General features: G+C 43.4%; 1 protein-coding gene across 1 annotated transcript in view; it reads left to right on the top strand.

The window, feature by feature from the left end:
• Positions 1 to 16,072, top strand: part of ninl (ninein-like) — a 111,917-nt gene that overhangs the window by 45,252 nt on the left and 50,593 nt on the right. The window contains exons 7-10 of the mRNA XM_078556642.1: positions 1,253 to 1,402; positions 2,390 to 2,557; positions 8,430 to 8,566; positions 15,743 to 15,883. Of these exons, the coding sequence (XP_078412768.1) occupies positions 1,253 to 1,402; positions 2,390 to 2,557; positions 8,430 to 8,566; positions 15,743 to 15,883 (596 nt within the window). The remainder of the gene's footprint in view (positions 1 to 1,252; positions 1,403 to 2,389; positions 2,558 to 8,429; positions 8,567 to 15,742; positions 15,884 to 16,072) is intronic.

The following is a 16,072-nucleotide window of genomic DNA, read 5'->3' as shown; positions in this document are numbered from 1 at the left end:
TTGAAGCCTCTTAACATACCTCCCTCCTTCTTCATCTTCCCTTTTAGTAGGACTTTGGTTCCACTCCTAATCGTTACAATGGCACCACCATATCTCCAACAATTGTTTCTCCTCCAATTCCTGTTTGACATCAACAATATGCTTGGAGTTGTCTTCAACTCATGTACTCATCATGTCCAACTCTATTTCTTCATACTTCCCTAATCCTACAGTCATCCCCCTCCTGTCAGCCTACTTGTCTAACATTACGCCAATGATGAGTCAGGTTTCCTACAATTGGGAAGACCAGACATCATTCAAACTTCAGCTACCTGTTATCTTGCATTTATAAAGTATCTTTCAACAGTTTCAGGACCTATCAAAGCACTTTACAGTCAATTAAATACACTTAAATTGCTGTCACTGCTCTAACGTAGAAACATGTTAGCTAATTTGCTCCCACAAACAGCAACCTGACAATGGCTGGATAATCTTTTTTATGTCTGGCAATCATGTTTCAGAAATAAATTTTGGCCGGGATAACTCCCCTGCTGCTCTTAGGATTAGTGGCTTGGCATATTTCACATCCATCTGAGAAAGCAGATGGTGCCTTGGTTTGATGTTACATCCAAAAGATGCACTTCTGGCATTGCTGCACTGGAGCCCCATACTAAGCCTTGATTGTTTGTTGCATGTACCCTTGTTAATCAAATTGGCCCTCTGTCCCCATTGGATTTCATTTTGGATCCTTACCCTTAAACGTAAATCCCTCCATGCCCTTGCCTTACCAAAGCCCTGCAACCTTTTCCATCTTATTGGTACCCTCCTGCCTATTGCTACCCACCACCACCCCCCATCCTCTCGCTCCCATCCCTTCACATACTGCCTCCCCTTCCTACCATCTCTTCCACTTCCTACTCTTCCCACTTCAACCCAGGTGGGAGGATCTTCAGCCATCTCGACCCAAATCTTTAGAATTTCCTTTTGACCTCCCTTCCCCCCACTTTTAAAAGACTTTTTAAAAAAAAAACATATTCCCCAGCAAGGTCACTCTTCCTAACTCTTCAGCTTTTGCCCTCTTAGGCGGATGTAGAAAATCTCGAGGCATCATTTCGAAGAGTGTAAAGTGCTTCAATGTTCTGAGGTCATGAAAGGCACTAAATAAATGGAGGCCTTTATTTCTAATTTAGTTGTTTCTGGTTTGAATGGTGAGATTATTGGTGTAAAATCTTGTCTCTGTCCGCTTGAGGTGTTGGTGATTTTTTTTCCACAGGAAGTTACTGATCTGTTCAGAAAGTTGGATAAAGATGGTGATGGAAGAGTGAGCCTCAGTGAGTTTCTTCTTGGTTTATTTCGACATGGACCTGCAGCTTCAGTCCATTCCACACCCTACAAGCAGAAATATCGTCGAGCTCTCCATCAGGTTAGGCAGGATATAGTAGAGTTATTCTTTAGTTAAATATTGTTTAACGCATGAGGTCAGGTTTGCTTTCTCTTCCTCGTCTTTCCAAATGGTTCATCACTTATTCCTCCAACGTGTGGTTGCAGGTCTAGGCAGCTTCATTCTTTCCTCATTACCCCATCTCTGTTGCTTCCCCCGCCATCCCTTTGCTCCCCACTGTTCACATACTGCCTCCTCTTCTCATGACTATTTCCGCCCACATCCTATGACCCCCTTGCTACCACAGACACGCTACTCCATCTCTGCTTCTCATTAATCCTCTCATGCACTGCCTTCCCTAACCCCTCACTACTCCTTTACTTATCCTGAATGCTATCGCTCCATCTCTTCACCTCTAGCATCCCATTACCCTTGTATTGCTCACACTTTTCCTACTATTCCTCCCTGAGCCCTTTCCCCTGCTCTATCCCATCAGCCATATCTGAAACCCTTGCTCTCTTAACCCTCTTCCAAAACCCCCAGTTCTCTCACTCCTCTGGCAATCTGCTTGTTTCCCAGTATTATAAGAAAATTGAGCTATAAAGGAAGCACTTTTCTGATTTTAAAAAAAGATCAGTTTTACAGTTTGGTAGGTTTTAGAGTTCATCAGGAGAAGCGACTGAGACAATTGCCAATGTGAAACAGGAATAGAGGGTCTGAGACCTGATGGGAAAATGACCTAAGCTAGGGCAGGCAAGGTCTGAATTGGTGTCATATCAGACGATTTGGACAGCAGGAAGGTCAAGCAATTTAACCTGAAATGCACCTGTAGTGGAACCTGGAGAAATGGAGCTGGGAGACGGAGCTTGAAGAAGGAATGTTGCCAACTAGTGTTGGCAATTCTTGTTTTTGAGAATTTCTTAACGAGTTCTTGCAGGAGTCAGTTGAATACAATTTCCAGGAATCAACTTTGGTGTAAACATACATTAACTGTATTGCGTGCACAAATAACAATTTCTTTTCTCTCAGGCCTTTGATGAGAACAGATGTATAACAGCAACTCCATCCTTGATGTCAAACACCATTGGTTCACAACTGTTTTCCAGTCTTGATGATGGCACTGGTTATGCATCACCTGAACAAATAATCAACATGTGGCAAGAAGACGGAATTAAAAACAGTCAGGAGATATTAGAGGTGAGACAGAGCTCTCATTGACCTTTGTTAACATATAACTTAGCTCCCTCTTCATTGTCTTCCTGAGCTGTGGCTCGGGACAACACTCCTGCTACTGAATCAGAAGGTCCTGGGTTTGAGTCCCACTCCAGAGACTTGAGCACAAAGGGGAGATGGTGGCGTAGTGGTAATATCACTGGGCTAGTAATCCAGAGGCCCAGGCTAATACCCTGAGGGCATGGGTTCAAATCCCACCACGGCAGCTGGCAACAAAATTAACAAAGGTAATGGTGACTATGAAACTATCATCGATTGTTGTAAAAACCCATCTGGTTCGCTAATGTCCTTCAGGGAAGGAAATCTGCCATCCTGACCCAGTCTGGCCTACATGTGACTCCAGACCCACTCTAGCAAGCCACTCAGTTCAAGGGCAGTTAGGGATGGGCAACAAAATACTGGATTTGCCAGCGACGCGCACATCCCATGAAATAATAAAGATCTAGGTGAACATTTTTTTCAACCTTATCTGGTTGACAACTGTTTTTGAATCATTATTTTAAAAATTGGGTTATTGTTTCTTTCTTCCAATTGGAGAGGGAGAAACAACTCGTTCAGAAACCAATGGCTGTACTTGTTTACTGTACGAGAATAGAACATTTTAACTTGGAGATGTTAGGCATCCAATGCAATAGGTATGTCCACGAGACTTGAAAATTAGCTTGTCAGTGTGAACAAGAATTTTTGTGGTCTATTTAAGCACTCACTGCCAGATGTAATTTGGGGTGGAATAGAACTGTGCTAATGTAGAATCTTGCAGCATAGAAAGAGCTAACCAATTAGTTCCACTCTTTCCCCAGTGCCTTGTAATTATTTTTTCCTTTTCAACTATGTATCCAATTCCCTTTGAAAAATGAATGCTGACTTATAGTGTAGCTCCACTCTGCTAAAGGTGTGAGCACTAGCTGCATCTTTTTATTTTCATTTAGTGTCTAAATTTTGGGTCGATACTGATTTTTAGTTAACGACCTGTTGCATCATGAGAGGGAGAAGTTCCCTTGTATAGATCGATAGGTTTATTTAATGCTATTTTTGCACCATTCCATTTTGTACCTTTTTTCATTTGGGCATAAATTCGTATTGGGAACTTGAGGGAGGGTGTAGAACGGAACCAACTTGCAAAACTGTTTTATTTTGGTTATGGCTTTTGAAGTGATGTTTTCACCAGTCAGGAAGGATGTTAAAATGGGCATAGAAGAGGTTGTGCTCAGAAGGTGCAGAAACCAAGTGTCACCAACTCCATTGTTGTTGCTGCTCTTAATTTTTGATCACAATCTATTAGAGCTTTTGGGAGCTCATCCTGTTCACTTATTTTAGTAAAAGGTGCTGTTCAGTCATGCAGAGGTTCAAGAAGGCAGCTCACCACCGCCTTCTTATGGGCAACTAGGGATGAGCAATAAATGTTGACCCAGCCAGCGAGGCCCACATCCCGTGAACGAATATAAAAATAAATAAAATGGCAATAAGTGGATTGTAAACAATTACAAGGATTTAAAAAAAAACTGGTTTGGTTTTTCTCGTTTCTTCATTCTTTCATTTTGCATTTGGGGGCTGCTATCCAGCCATTCACACTTCAAACAGCCTTAAAATAAAAGCAAAATAGTGCGGATGCTGCAAATCTGAAATAAAAACAGAAAATGCTGGAAAAACTCAGCAGGTCTGGCAGCATCTGTGGAATGAGAAACAGAGTTAATGTTTCAAGTCTGTATGACCCTTCTTCAGAGCTGGAAAGACACAATGGCTGATTGCTATTGGTGCACCTATACAGTGGACCATAGACTCATGCAGCACAGAAGGAAGGCTATTAGCCCACCGTACAGACACTGTTTCTTTGAAAGATCTATCCAATTAGTCTCACTCTGCTGCTTTTCTCCCCATAACTCTCCCAAGTTTTTCTTCTTTTCAAATATATATCCAATTTCCTTTTGAAAGTTACTATGAAATTTCACCACCCTCGCAGTGAGTGCATTCCAGATCACAACAACTCACTGTGCAAAAGAAACAAAGTTCCCATCACCCCCCTGGTTCTTTTGTTAATTATCTTATAGCTGTGCCCTCTGGTTACCAACCCTCCAGCCAGTGGAAATTTGTTTCTTCCCTATTTACTCTATGAATAAACATCTGATAATTTTGAACACCTCTATGAAATCTCCCCTTCACCTTCTCTGTTTTAAAGGTATATAATATTGCAGATGCACAATTCTTTGGAATTTCAATTTGTGTTCTGATGCTAAAATCCTCCCACTCTGTCTGTCTCTCTCCTTTTCTCAAGAAGGGAATGAACTCAGCTCTGAGGAAGAGTCATACGGACTCGAAACGTTAACTTGTTTGTCTCTCCACAGATGCGCTACTAGTGTTGAGTTTTTCCAGCATTTCCTGTTTTCATCCGGACACATCTTTTGTTCCTTTACTCCACCCATTACCACACCCTTGGTCTTTTGTGCCACGAAATCTTTTGCCATTTAATCTCTCCTGCCCTCCACCCTATCACAGACCTTCCCTTTTGTTGTCCCTCCCCCCTTTCACTTGCTCAAAACCTTACACTTTTCTATCTTTCCTCAGTTCTGGTGAAATTTCATTGATCTGAAGTGTTAACTGCTTCTCTCCACAGATGCAGCCTGACCGGCTGAGTATTTGCAGTATTTTCTGTTTTTATTACTGGGGTTTTGAGTTGGTTTTGAGTCTGCACGTACGTCAGTGAGAAAATTAATCACAAACCGGCAGCCCTAAGTTGAGTTTTGATGAAAGGTCACATACCTGAAAGATTAACTCTGTTTCTCTGTCCACGGCTGCTGCCTGACCTGCTGAGTGTTTCCAGAATTTTCTGTTTTTTATTTCAGCCCTAAGTTCTCTCGCAGAATGCTACATAGAGTTTTTTTGCCCTTCCACAAGATGTCTGACCACTTCACTTACCGTACTCCTGTCAGCTCATTGTGGAATAATATTGATACAGAAACAAAAATAGGCATTCAACCTCCGACCCAGTCCTGCCATTCAGTTAGATCATGGCTGATCTGTATTTTAAATCCATCTACCCACCTTGGTTCTTTAACCCCTCATCTCTGTGCCCAACAAAATTCTAGCAATCTTCAGTTTTCAAATTTTCAATTGAGCTAGCCTCAACAGCTTTTTTGGGAGAATGTTCCAGATTTCCAATGCCAATTTGTGTGAAGAAGTGTTTCTTGACATCACCACTGATTGGGCTGGCCCCTGTTCTGGATTTCCTCCAGCAGAAGAAATAATTTCTGTCTATTTACCCTAACAAATCCTTTAATTATCTTAAACACCTCCATTATATCACACCTGAGTCTTCTATACTCGCTGGAATACAAGCCTGTGCAACCTGTCCTCATTGTTTAACTCTTTTTAGCCTGTGTATTATTCTGCATAATCTGCACTGCACTCTCCCCAAGGCCACTATATCCTTCCTGAGGTGTGCTGCGGCCAGAACTGAAAATTATATTTCAGATGTAGACTGACCACAGCTTTTTGCAAATGTGGCATAACCTCTGCCCCTTTATATGGAGCCTCAGAGGAGCTTCCAGCTCAGGCAGCACTGTCCTGCTGGCTGAGTGATTCTACAATGCAGTGACCCATTAGGAAGGGGAAAGTGAAAGAAAGAACTGAACCAAAACGTACTTCCTTTGTTTTGAATGTCACACATTTGTGTTTATTTGAAGAGACTGTACAGATATCAGGTGTTTTGCAGTGAGAGACAATGGTTGATTGCTATTGATGCACCAATACAGTGGATCATAGACTCATATAGCACAGAAGAAAAGTTATTTAGCCCATCATGCTTGTGCTGTTTCTTTGAAAGATCTATCCAATTAGCCTCACCCCTGCTGCTCTTTTCCCCATAACTCTCCAAGTTTCTTTTCTTTTCAAAAAATACCCAATTTCCTTTTGAAAGTTAGTATGAAATTTCACCACCCTCAAAGTGAGTGCATTCCAGATCACAACAACTCACTGTGCAAAGAAACAAGTTCCCTGGTTCTTTTATTAACTTTTATAAAATTTATTAACTTTGCTTCCAATCTCCACCCCTCCATCATCTTCACATGGTCCATCTCTGACACTTCTCTTCCCTTCCTTGACCTCTCTGTCTCAATTTCTGATGATAGACTGTCCACCAATATCCATTACAAGCCTACCGACTCCCACAGCTACCTCGACTACAGCTCCTCACACCCCGCTTCTTGTAAAGACTCCATCCCATTCTCTCAGTTCCTTCGCCTCCGTCGCATCTGTTCTGATGACGCTACCTTCCAAAACAGCTCCTCTGACATGTCCTCCTTCTTCCTTAACCGAGGTTTTCCATCCACGGTCGTTGACAGGGCCCTCAACCGTGTCCGGCCCATATCCCGCACATCCTCCCTCACGCCTTCTCCTCCTTCCCAGAAACATGATAGGGTCCCCCTTGTCCTCACTTATCACCCCACCAGCCTCCGCATTCAAAGGATCATCCTCCGCCATTTCCGCCAACTCCAGCATGATGCCACCACCAAACACATCTTCCCTTCACCCCCCCTGACGGCATTCAGTAGGGATCGTTCCCTCCGGGACACCCTGGTCCACTCCTCCATCACCCCCTACTCCTCAACCCCCACTTATGGCACCTCCCCATGCCCACGCAGAAGATGCAACACCTGCCCCTTCACTTCCTCTCTCCTCACCGTCCAAGGGCCCAAACACTCCTTTCAAGTGAAGCAGCATTTCACTTGCATTTCCCCTAACTTAGTCTACTGCATTCGTTGCTCCCAATGCGGTCTCCTCTACATTGGAGAGACCAAACGCAAACTGGGCGACCGTTTTGCGGAACACCTGCGGTCTGTCCGCAAGAAAGACCCAAACCTCCCTGTCGCTTGCCATTTTAACACTCCACCCTGTTCTCTTGCCCACATGTCTGTCCTTGGCTTGCTGCATTGTTCCAGTGAAGCTCAACGCAAACTGGAGGAACAGCACCTCATCTTCCGACTAGGCACTTTACAGCCTTCCGGGCTGAATATTGAATTCAACAACTTTAGATCTTAAACTCCCTCCCCCCATCCCCACCCCGTTTCTCCCCCCCACCCCCCCGCTCTTTTTTTTCAATAATTTATATAGATTCTTCTTTCCCCACCTATTTCCATTATTTTTAAATCTAAAACTAAAACCTCGTTAGTCTTTCCACCCCACCCCCACTAGAGCTATACTTTGAATATCCTGTCTTCCATTCTTAATTAGCACTTTTCTTAGACAAATATCACCAACTTCAACACCTCTTTGACCCTTTTGTCTGTGACATCTTTTGATTATCTGCTCATCTCCACAATCACCACACCCTCAATGTCTCTCTCCACCCCCCCCACCACCCACCTTAAACCAGTTTATATATCTCCCTTCTTCTAACTATGCTTCAGTTCTGCCGAAGGGCCATGAAGGCTCGAAACGTTATCTGATTTCTTCTCCGCCGATGCTGCCAGACCTGCTGAGTTATTCCAGCTAATTCTGTTTTTGTTTCCCTGGTTCTTTTGTTAATTATCTTATAGCTGTGCCCTCAGGTTACCAACCCTCCAGCCAGTGGAAATCGTTTCTTCCTTGTTTACTCTTTGAATAAACATCTGATAATTTTGAACACCTCTATAAAATCTCCCCTTCACTTTCTCTGTTTTAAAGTATACGCTATCGCAGATGCACAATTCTTTGAAAATTCGATTAACGCTTTGATGCAGAAACCCTCCCATTCTCTCTGCCTTCTTTTCCCATGAAGGGAATGAATTTGCTGGTATAAATTATAATGGCAGCACGTTTGCAGCATTTACTTTTCAAAGTGTTAATCATTTCTTTCTGACAGACTTTGGACTTCGATGTGGAAGAGAAGGTGAGCCTTGCAGAGCTGACCATAGCGCTGGAAAATGAGTTACTGGCCAGCAAAAATGGGATTCACCAGGCTGCGTTTACCTGTTACAAGAACGAAATCAACTGCCTTCAGTAAGTGTCTTAATTTTAGCTTCCTGTGCAGCCATTGAAAATTATTTTAAAGTCGACCAGTGTTACCCATGGATCATTGGAGCACACTTGCCTCTAACTCAGAAGGTCGTGGCCTCACGCCGGAGACTTGAGCACCAAAGGCTGACGCTCCAGTGCTGTACTGAGGGAATGCTGCATTGTCTGAGGTACCGTCTTTCTGATGAGATGTTAAACCGAGATGTCTGCTCTCTCGGGTGGACTTAAAAGATTCCATGGCACTATATTGAAGAGCAGGGGAGTTCTGCTGGTGTCCTGGGTAACATTCTTTCCTCGACAAACATCACTAAAACAGTTTAACTGACCAGTATTTGTTGTTTGTGGGACTTTGATGTGTGCAAATGGTTTCCTGCATTACAATAGTGACTACACTTCAGAAATGTACATAATTGGCTGTAAAGCATTTTGGGACATCCTGAGGTTGTGAAAGACATGATGTAAGTAGAACGTCTTTCTTTCTTAGTTACAGAAATGTTCAACTCTTCTCTGTGCGGTATCTCTGTGTGTCATCTTGAATGCCACTTGTGGTGCGAAAGTGATTTTTTGAGGAAGGGGTGATGGCAGATTTGAACAATGCCAGCTAACATGGAAACAAGGACTGGAAGTTGGGTGGTCAGTTGTTTTATGGGAATAGGGTCATAGCGCATGAAGTGGATCTCACACCTCACTACACTTGTGAAACAGAAGTCAAGACTCTCGTTTTCCAACTGGCTGCGTTTGTTGCCAAGTTCCGCAGTTCCACTTCTCCAGCCAGTCAAACCGCCTGCTTCCATTTCAATCCCAGCTTCTATTCCATTTCCACACAACTCCACTCCCAGACACTTTGAGAATTTTACTAACATCTTCTCTAGCTGAATCAGAGAGTATAATGTCTTACCCTGAATCTGTGAAAAAGGAAACTAATGCCAACTTTGACTGCACCCGGACACACCCCTGGACACATCAGAAGAGACATAGACATCCCTCTGTTTTCTTGTAGAGAGTGGGGGAGGGGCCAAGGGATAGGGAGTGACCAGGAATACCGGATTTCTATCTGAAACTTGCTCCAAGTGCCAGAACAAGGATCAATTGATCAAGGGATCAGCTCTTTCCGGAAGGATGTGGGTAGCTCTGAGGAGAGCCATTGGGTTTAGATTGTTCCACTCCTTGCCTGGCGCTGCTTTCTTAGCGTTTGCGGCTTTCACCTTGGGCTCTGCCTTTGATTTATCCACGTTTTTTTACGCCCATACAATTTTGGCAGGCTGGGCAGAGCACAGTGACGTCATTATGCAAGTGTGGACCAGCGCGCATGCGCAGATGGGTATCAGTGCCCAACTTGTGCAGCCATATTGCATTGGCAGCAGACACACTGTTTTCAGCCACCATTAAGCAGTATGAGTTTAAAAAGACCTGTCTAGCTGTTCCTGGTTTCCATCTGTTGGCTGTAGGCAGTATTGCAGTAGAGTTGTAAGATCTAGTTTGTACACTGCATTGTTTTTGGAATATTGAACTCCAGGGGATCAGGACATTGGTTCCCAGCATGAGTACATAAACCATCCAACGCTAGAAATAACACGGTAAAAACATAAATAGCTTCCAAGTGGCCTCGCTACACCCATCGTATCAATCACAGATGACAGGAACTCTGATCAGTTCCTTGTATCATCCTCCACCCATATCCCGCTTCCCCCTCCAAACCCTATTTCCTTCTGTATCTGGATAAAACTCTTCCCCAATTCACTTATTACTGCACTTTTAAAATCCCTACTGTCTAGCCTTTGACCCTCTATCCATCATGGATTTCTAATTAAATAAGATTGAGATCATTTGATCAGCTGCCTTTACCACTTCTCTTAGCCCATTGGGCCAAACCTTTTCTGAGGCCTCCCCCATGCCCTAGCCCTGAACGTATATTTTTTCTAGTTTCTCTCCTATCTCCCCTCATGCTGAGCTGATTTTGTCCATGAGATCCGCCCCCTATTTCCACCAAACAACTGACCACCCAACTTCCCTTCCTGGCTCCCAGGTTAGCTGGCATTGTTAATGGCGTTCTCTCCTTCAAATCTGTCAGCACCACCTCCTCCTCAAAAAACCAACCCTTGACCTTGCCTCTCCATCCTTGTAAACAACCGCCCCATCTCCAACCTTCCTTTCTTCTTCAAAGGCCTTGAATATGTTGTCGCCTCCCAAATTTGTGCCAATCTCTCCTGGAACTCCATGTTTGAATCCTTCCAATCACATTTCTGCCCCGCCATAGTACCAAAATGACACTTATCAAAGTGACAAATGGCATCCTATGTGACTGTAACAAAGGTAAACCACTCATCCTTGTCCTTCTTGACCTGTCTGCAACTTATGACATAATTGATCACACCATCCTCCACCAACAGATTTCCACTGCCACCTAACTGAGTGGGACTGCAGTCGCTTGTTTCCATTCTTGTCTATCTATAATCGGAGAATTGCCTTTTCTTCCCTGCTCCCGCACTGTTACTCTGGTGTCCCTAGGGATCTACTTTTTGCCCCCTCCTATTTCTCATCTACAGGCTCCCCCTTGGTGACATCATCCAAAAACACAGATCCGTTCCTAAATGTACACTGACAACACCCGAATCTACCTCACCACTACCTCTTTCTACCCTTCCACTACCTCTAAATTGTCTGACAGCTTGTCTGACATCGAGTCCTGGAGGAGCAGAAATGTCCTCCAATTAAATGCTGGGAAGACTAAAGCCATTGTCTTTGATCCATGCTGCAAACTCTGTTCCCCAACTACTAACTCCATCCCTCTCCCTGACAACTGCCTGATGCTGAGCTGGCTTGTTTGGCAACCTTGGTGTCATATTTAACCTGAGGTGAGTTTCCAGTCACATAGTAACGCCATTGCTAAGCCAGTCTATTTCCACCTCTGTAGCATCATCGGACTCTGCCCCTGACTCAGCTCATCTGTTACTGAAACCCTAATCCATGTCTTTGTTACCTCTGGACTATTCGAATGCTCTCCTGGCTGTTCTCCCAAATTCTACCTGCTGTAAACTTGAGGTCATTGGAAACTCTATTGCCCATTTCCTTGAATCAAATCCTGTTCATTAATCAACACAGTGCTACATTGACCTACATTGGCTCCTAGTTAAGTAACACCTTGATTTTAAAAATTCTCATCCTTGTTTTCAGGCCTCATCACTCCCTATCTCTGTAAACTCCTCCAGTCCCACAAACCCTCTGAGATATGTGTTCCTCTAATTGTGACCTCTTCAGCATCCCCGATTTTAATTACTCCACCATTGGTAGCCTACCTTCAGCTGCCTAGGCCCTAAGCTCCGGAATTCCCTCCCCATCTTGCTTTCCTCCTTAAAGCCGACCTCTTTGACCAAGCTTTGATCATCCCTCATAATATGATACCAAGCCACATGAGGAGTTATTATGTTTTATAATGCGCCCCCCCCATGAATCTCATTGGAACATTTTAGTACTTTAAAGGTGCTGTATAAATAAACCTAGCTGCTGCTGTTGTTGGTAAAATGGGACATTTTTTTTCAGAAATATGTATTTGTTACTTCCTACATTCCGGTGCAGAGGCGTTGCCCAATAAACTGAGATCCCATCTGCCTTCTTGGGTGGATGTAAAAGATCCACAGTGTGAAGATGAACAGGGCAATTACACCAATGTCCTGACCAATATTTAACCTTCAGCCAGCACTACTATAAAGGATTATCTTGTCATTATCATAACAGTGTTTATGCTACTTTGCTGGGCTCAAATTGGTTTTCATTTTCCTACAACAGTGACTACACTTTGTGAAAGGCACTATGTGAGTGCACATTCTTTCTTTATCACTTAGGAATGCAAAGTACTTCAAAAAATGAGTGCTTAAAATTGGAATGTGGCTGTCCCGGTATATTGTATATATTAAAAGCTAGAATTGCATTCAAAAAGATGTATAAGTAATACTTCATTAGTAAACTAAAGTTCTGGTAGTTCTTCACAGGGGAGTATTGAACTGCTTTCTTGTTCTAATTGGCCTCATTACTTTAAACACCAGTGAACACACATGCAGTCATAACAATGCATGGCCAGGTATTTATTGAGACACCATACTCATGATTCCCATAGGAGTGCCCCTGTACAGTGATTTGCTCACACTCCTTTTTCCCTTTACATTTAAAGCATAGTATCAATAAATCACAGTGAAGCAAAGAAACATGCAGGTGACAATACAGTATAATTAATTAATTGTAATGAAAAAAGATACATAGTATAACCAATTAGTTGTTAAACAAAGATACATGACAGCTAAAATACATTTTGTCCTTCACAATCCCTTTCAATTATCCTATTACGAACATACGAACAAGGAGTAGGAGTAGGCCATTCGGCCCCTCAAGCCTGCTCTGCCATTTAATAAGGTCATGGCTGATCTGATAGTAACCTCAAATCTGCATCCCACCTACCCCTGATAACCTATCACCCCCTTGCTTACCAAGAATCTATCCACATCTGCCTTAAAAATATTCAAAGACTCTGTTTCCACTGCCTTTTCAGGAAGAGAGATCCAAAGACTCTCGACCCTCTGAGAGAAAAAAAATTTTGCCTCATCTCCATTTTAAATGGGCGACCCCTTATTTTTAAACAGTGACACCTAGTTCTAGATTCTCTCACGAGAGGAGACATCCTCTCCACATCCATCCTGTCAAGACCCCTCACGATTTTGTAATGTTTCAATCAAGTTACCTCTTACTCTTCTAAACTCCAGCAGAAACAAGCCTAGCCTGTTCAAACTTTCCTCATAAGACAACCCACCCATTCCAGGCATTAGTCTGGTAAACCTTCTCTGAACTGCTTCTAATGCATTTAAATCCTTCCTTAAATAAGGTGACCAATACTGTACACAATACTCCAGATATGGTCTCACTAGCACTGTATAACTGTATACAATGGTCACACTGACTAATCAACTCAGTACCATTTCTCATAAGCACCAGTGATCAGGGAGATTATTCCAGATCATTACAGACATTGCTTGGTGCTTACTTTCAGACATCAGCCGCTTTATCTGCGGAGATGCACCCTCGCTCCCCCCCACCCCCGACCTCATACAGCACATAACTTACATTCCCAAGTTCAGCCTCACCATCCCAAATTCAGTCAAAAGCCATTCTAACTCCTCATGCTCTGGCCTTGTGTTAAGTTTAATATGTGTTGGTCCCACAGGCTGCCCAGGACATTAAGGTCCTTGCATAGTGTGGGCTGTCATTCCCACACTCCTCCAATTCTTCTCTCTATCCTTCCTGCCAGGAGTTCTCTGGGTAACATCTGTACAGAATTTTTAGCCTGTTCAGCGGTATTGTCCAGTTGTTGTCCTCATTTTTGAAGCTGCCACCTGTAGTAAATTAAAATGATCAGCACAATTAACTGAAGCAGCATCAGCGTAAGAACCAGGTGCATCATAGCCAGGTAGCTGTTGGGGTCCGAGTGAACAATGACTCCCACCAGTTCTCACATCCAACCTGTAAAATCATAGGAAGTTTACATCACAGGAGGGGGCCATTCAGCCTGTGGTGTTTGCATTGGCTCTCTGTAAGAGCAATTCACCTAGTCCCACTCCCCTGACAAATGTTCTTAGTTTGGACAGTGCGATGGTTAATGTCCTCAATGATTCAAATGTTGAACTTGTTGAAACTTCGCTCCAGTTCTGCGTCTGCCTCCTCCAAATAGCAGCACGATTGGGGTCAGAGTAGGATTATTGAAAACTCAGATTCTCAGGATGTTATTTTAAAGCCTGTTGGTTATTTTGTGTCGATGAAATTGAAAATGTCCACATCCCACAATTAGAAGGGATTGATTAGAACAATAAGATCCAACTTCCAAATGTGTTTTTATTTATATGTAACAATCGTATGCTGTGAAATACCTGACATTAACTCAGTGCAGGAGGAGGTGGGGTTGATATATCAACAACAGCGTTTCTTCCTACCGTGTCCTGTAACTTTACCCTTCCTCTCTTATTCCAAACCCATTAAAGGTAATGTTGCCTTCATGACCATCATAGGGAGTGGAAGATTCCTAACCATGCGCCTTTTTTGTCTGCCTCATGACCCTCATGCTCTCTAGGTTACAGGGAGGTTGAGTTGAACTGTTGTGGGTTGATAAGTGCCTGAGGAGTCGAACAGATGCCCAACTGTCCCTCATTATGTAACATTGCCAGATGAACTAGGCTTGGGGCTCCCCAGTCAGAGGGAGTATGGAAGGGACTTGTGCCTATACGCCCTGTCCCAAGGTTGTCTCAGCAACTTTTAGACCAGGGGAAATTCCCTTAACACCACCAGGTTTCAGCACTTTCTGTCTCAGCTGGGTGAGACAACGCTGCCACCTGCTGGCCTCCCATCTCTTTCGCATGACTTGACGTGCTGAGGCCCTTCTAAACTACCCTGCCGGCCAGGGTCACTGCCAACTTGGCAGATTAGATATTCCTTTCTGTAGGTCGTGATTTTAGTTTTGTTCATCTGCGAATGCTGTTCCAGTCTCCGAACAGTCCTGGCTGCTCTGAGTACCCAGAATGACCAGTTTTCTACCTCTTGCTTGGCTGCTGCCGGCTGCTCTGTAGGTTCTGAAACTTCTTTCTCTCTGGCCTCAGCCTCTTCTAACTTATGAGTCCCAGGATTAGACACAGCAACATTAATGGCTGTTTTTTTTTTGCTGCCCTAACCCTTTAGATGCAATCAAATGAAGTGAAATCCCTTGGGACATTTTATTAATTTAAAAGCGCTGTATAAATACAAATGATTGTTGTTCTATAAGCTTACTCTCAGACGTTGCATCATCCTCTTTATCTGTGGAGATGCCTGTTCCCTGTACCCAATTGCACCATGCATGGCTGACAATCCAGTATTTAGCAGAAAGCCCTTTTAACTCATCCTGTGCTGCTCCTGATTTTAATATGCGCTGGTCCAACAGGCTGCCCAGGCCACTGAGGTCCTCCGGTTGTGTGAGCCCTCGTTCTCGCAGGGAACGTTTTAGGATCCCTCCTGGTAGTATTTATTTATTAAAGTAGGAAACTTTTCATTCTAAGTGACTACTTTTATTCCTATAAAAATCATTTGATTTGTATAACAAATACAAAATGGCGTTGAATTGATGTTGCACACACCGTGTTTTTGCAGAAGGCAAATTCAACAGCTGAACAAGGAGAGAGACAAAGTGAAAGCGGACTTGGAAAGAGCAGAGAAGCGAAATGTGCAGCTAGCCAAGGAAGTTGATGACCGACATGCCACAATGGAATTGCTCAACGAAACCAAAATCAAGTCAGTGCGAGATGACGTTTGAATTTTTTGTTTACTTTTTGTTCCCCAAACACTCCGATCTCCCAGGATGCAGGAAAAGGGAAAAGTATTCCAGCTCCAAGGAATTATTTTGGTGGGATATTACCAGCAAAGTCGGTATTTATTGCCCTTTAAAGGTGATGGTGGGCCTTCTTGAACCACTGCAGCCTA

The sequence above is a fragment of the Cetorhinus maximus genome, chromosome 14 (genome assembly GCF_964194155.1).
Source record: "Cetorhinus maximus chromosome 14, sCetMax3.hap1.1, whole genome shotgun sequence".
NCBI lineage: Eukaryota > Metazoa > Chordata > Chondrichthyes > Lamniformes > Cetorhinidae > Cetorhinus > Cetorhinus maximus.
The sequence above is the reverse complement of the archived record's forward strand: the minus strand, read 5'-3'. Positions and strand labels throughout refer to the sequence as shown.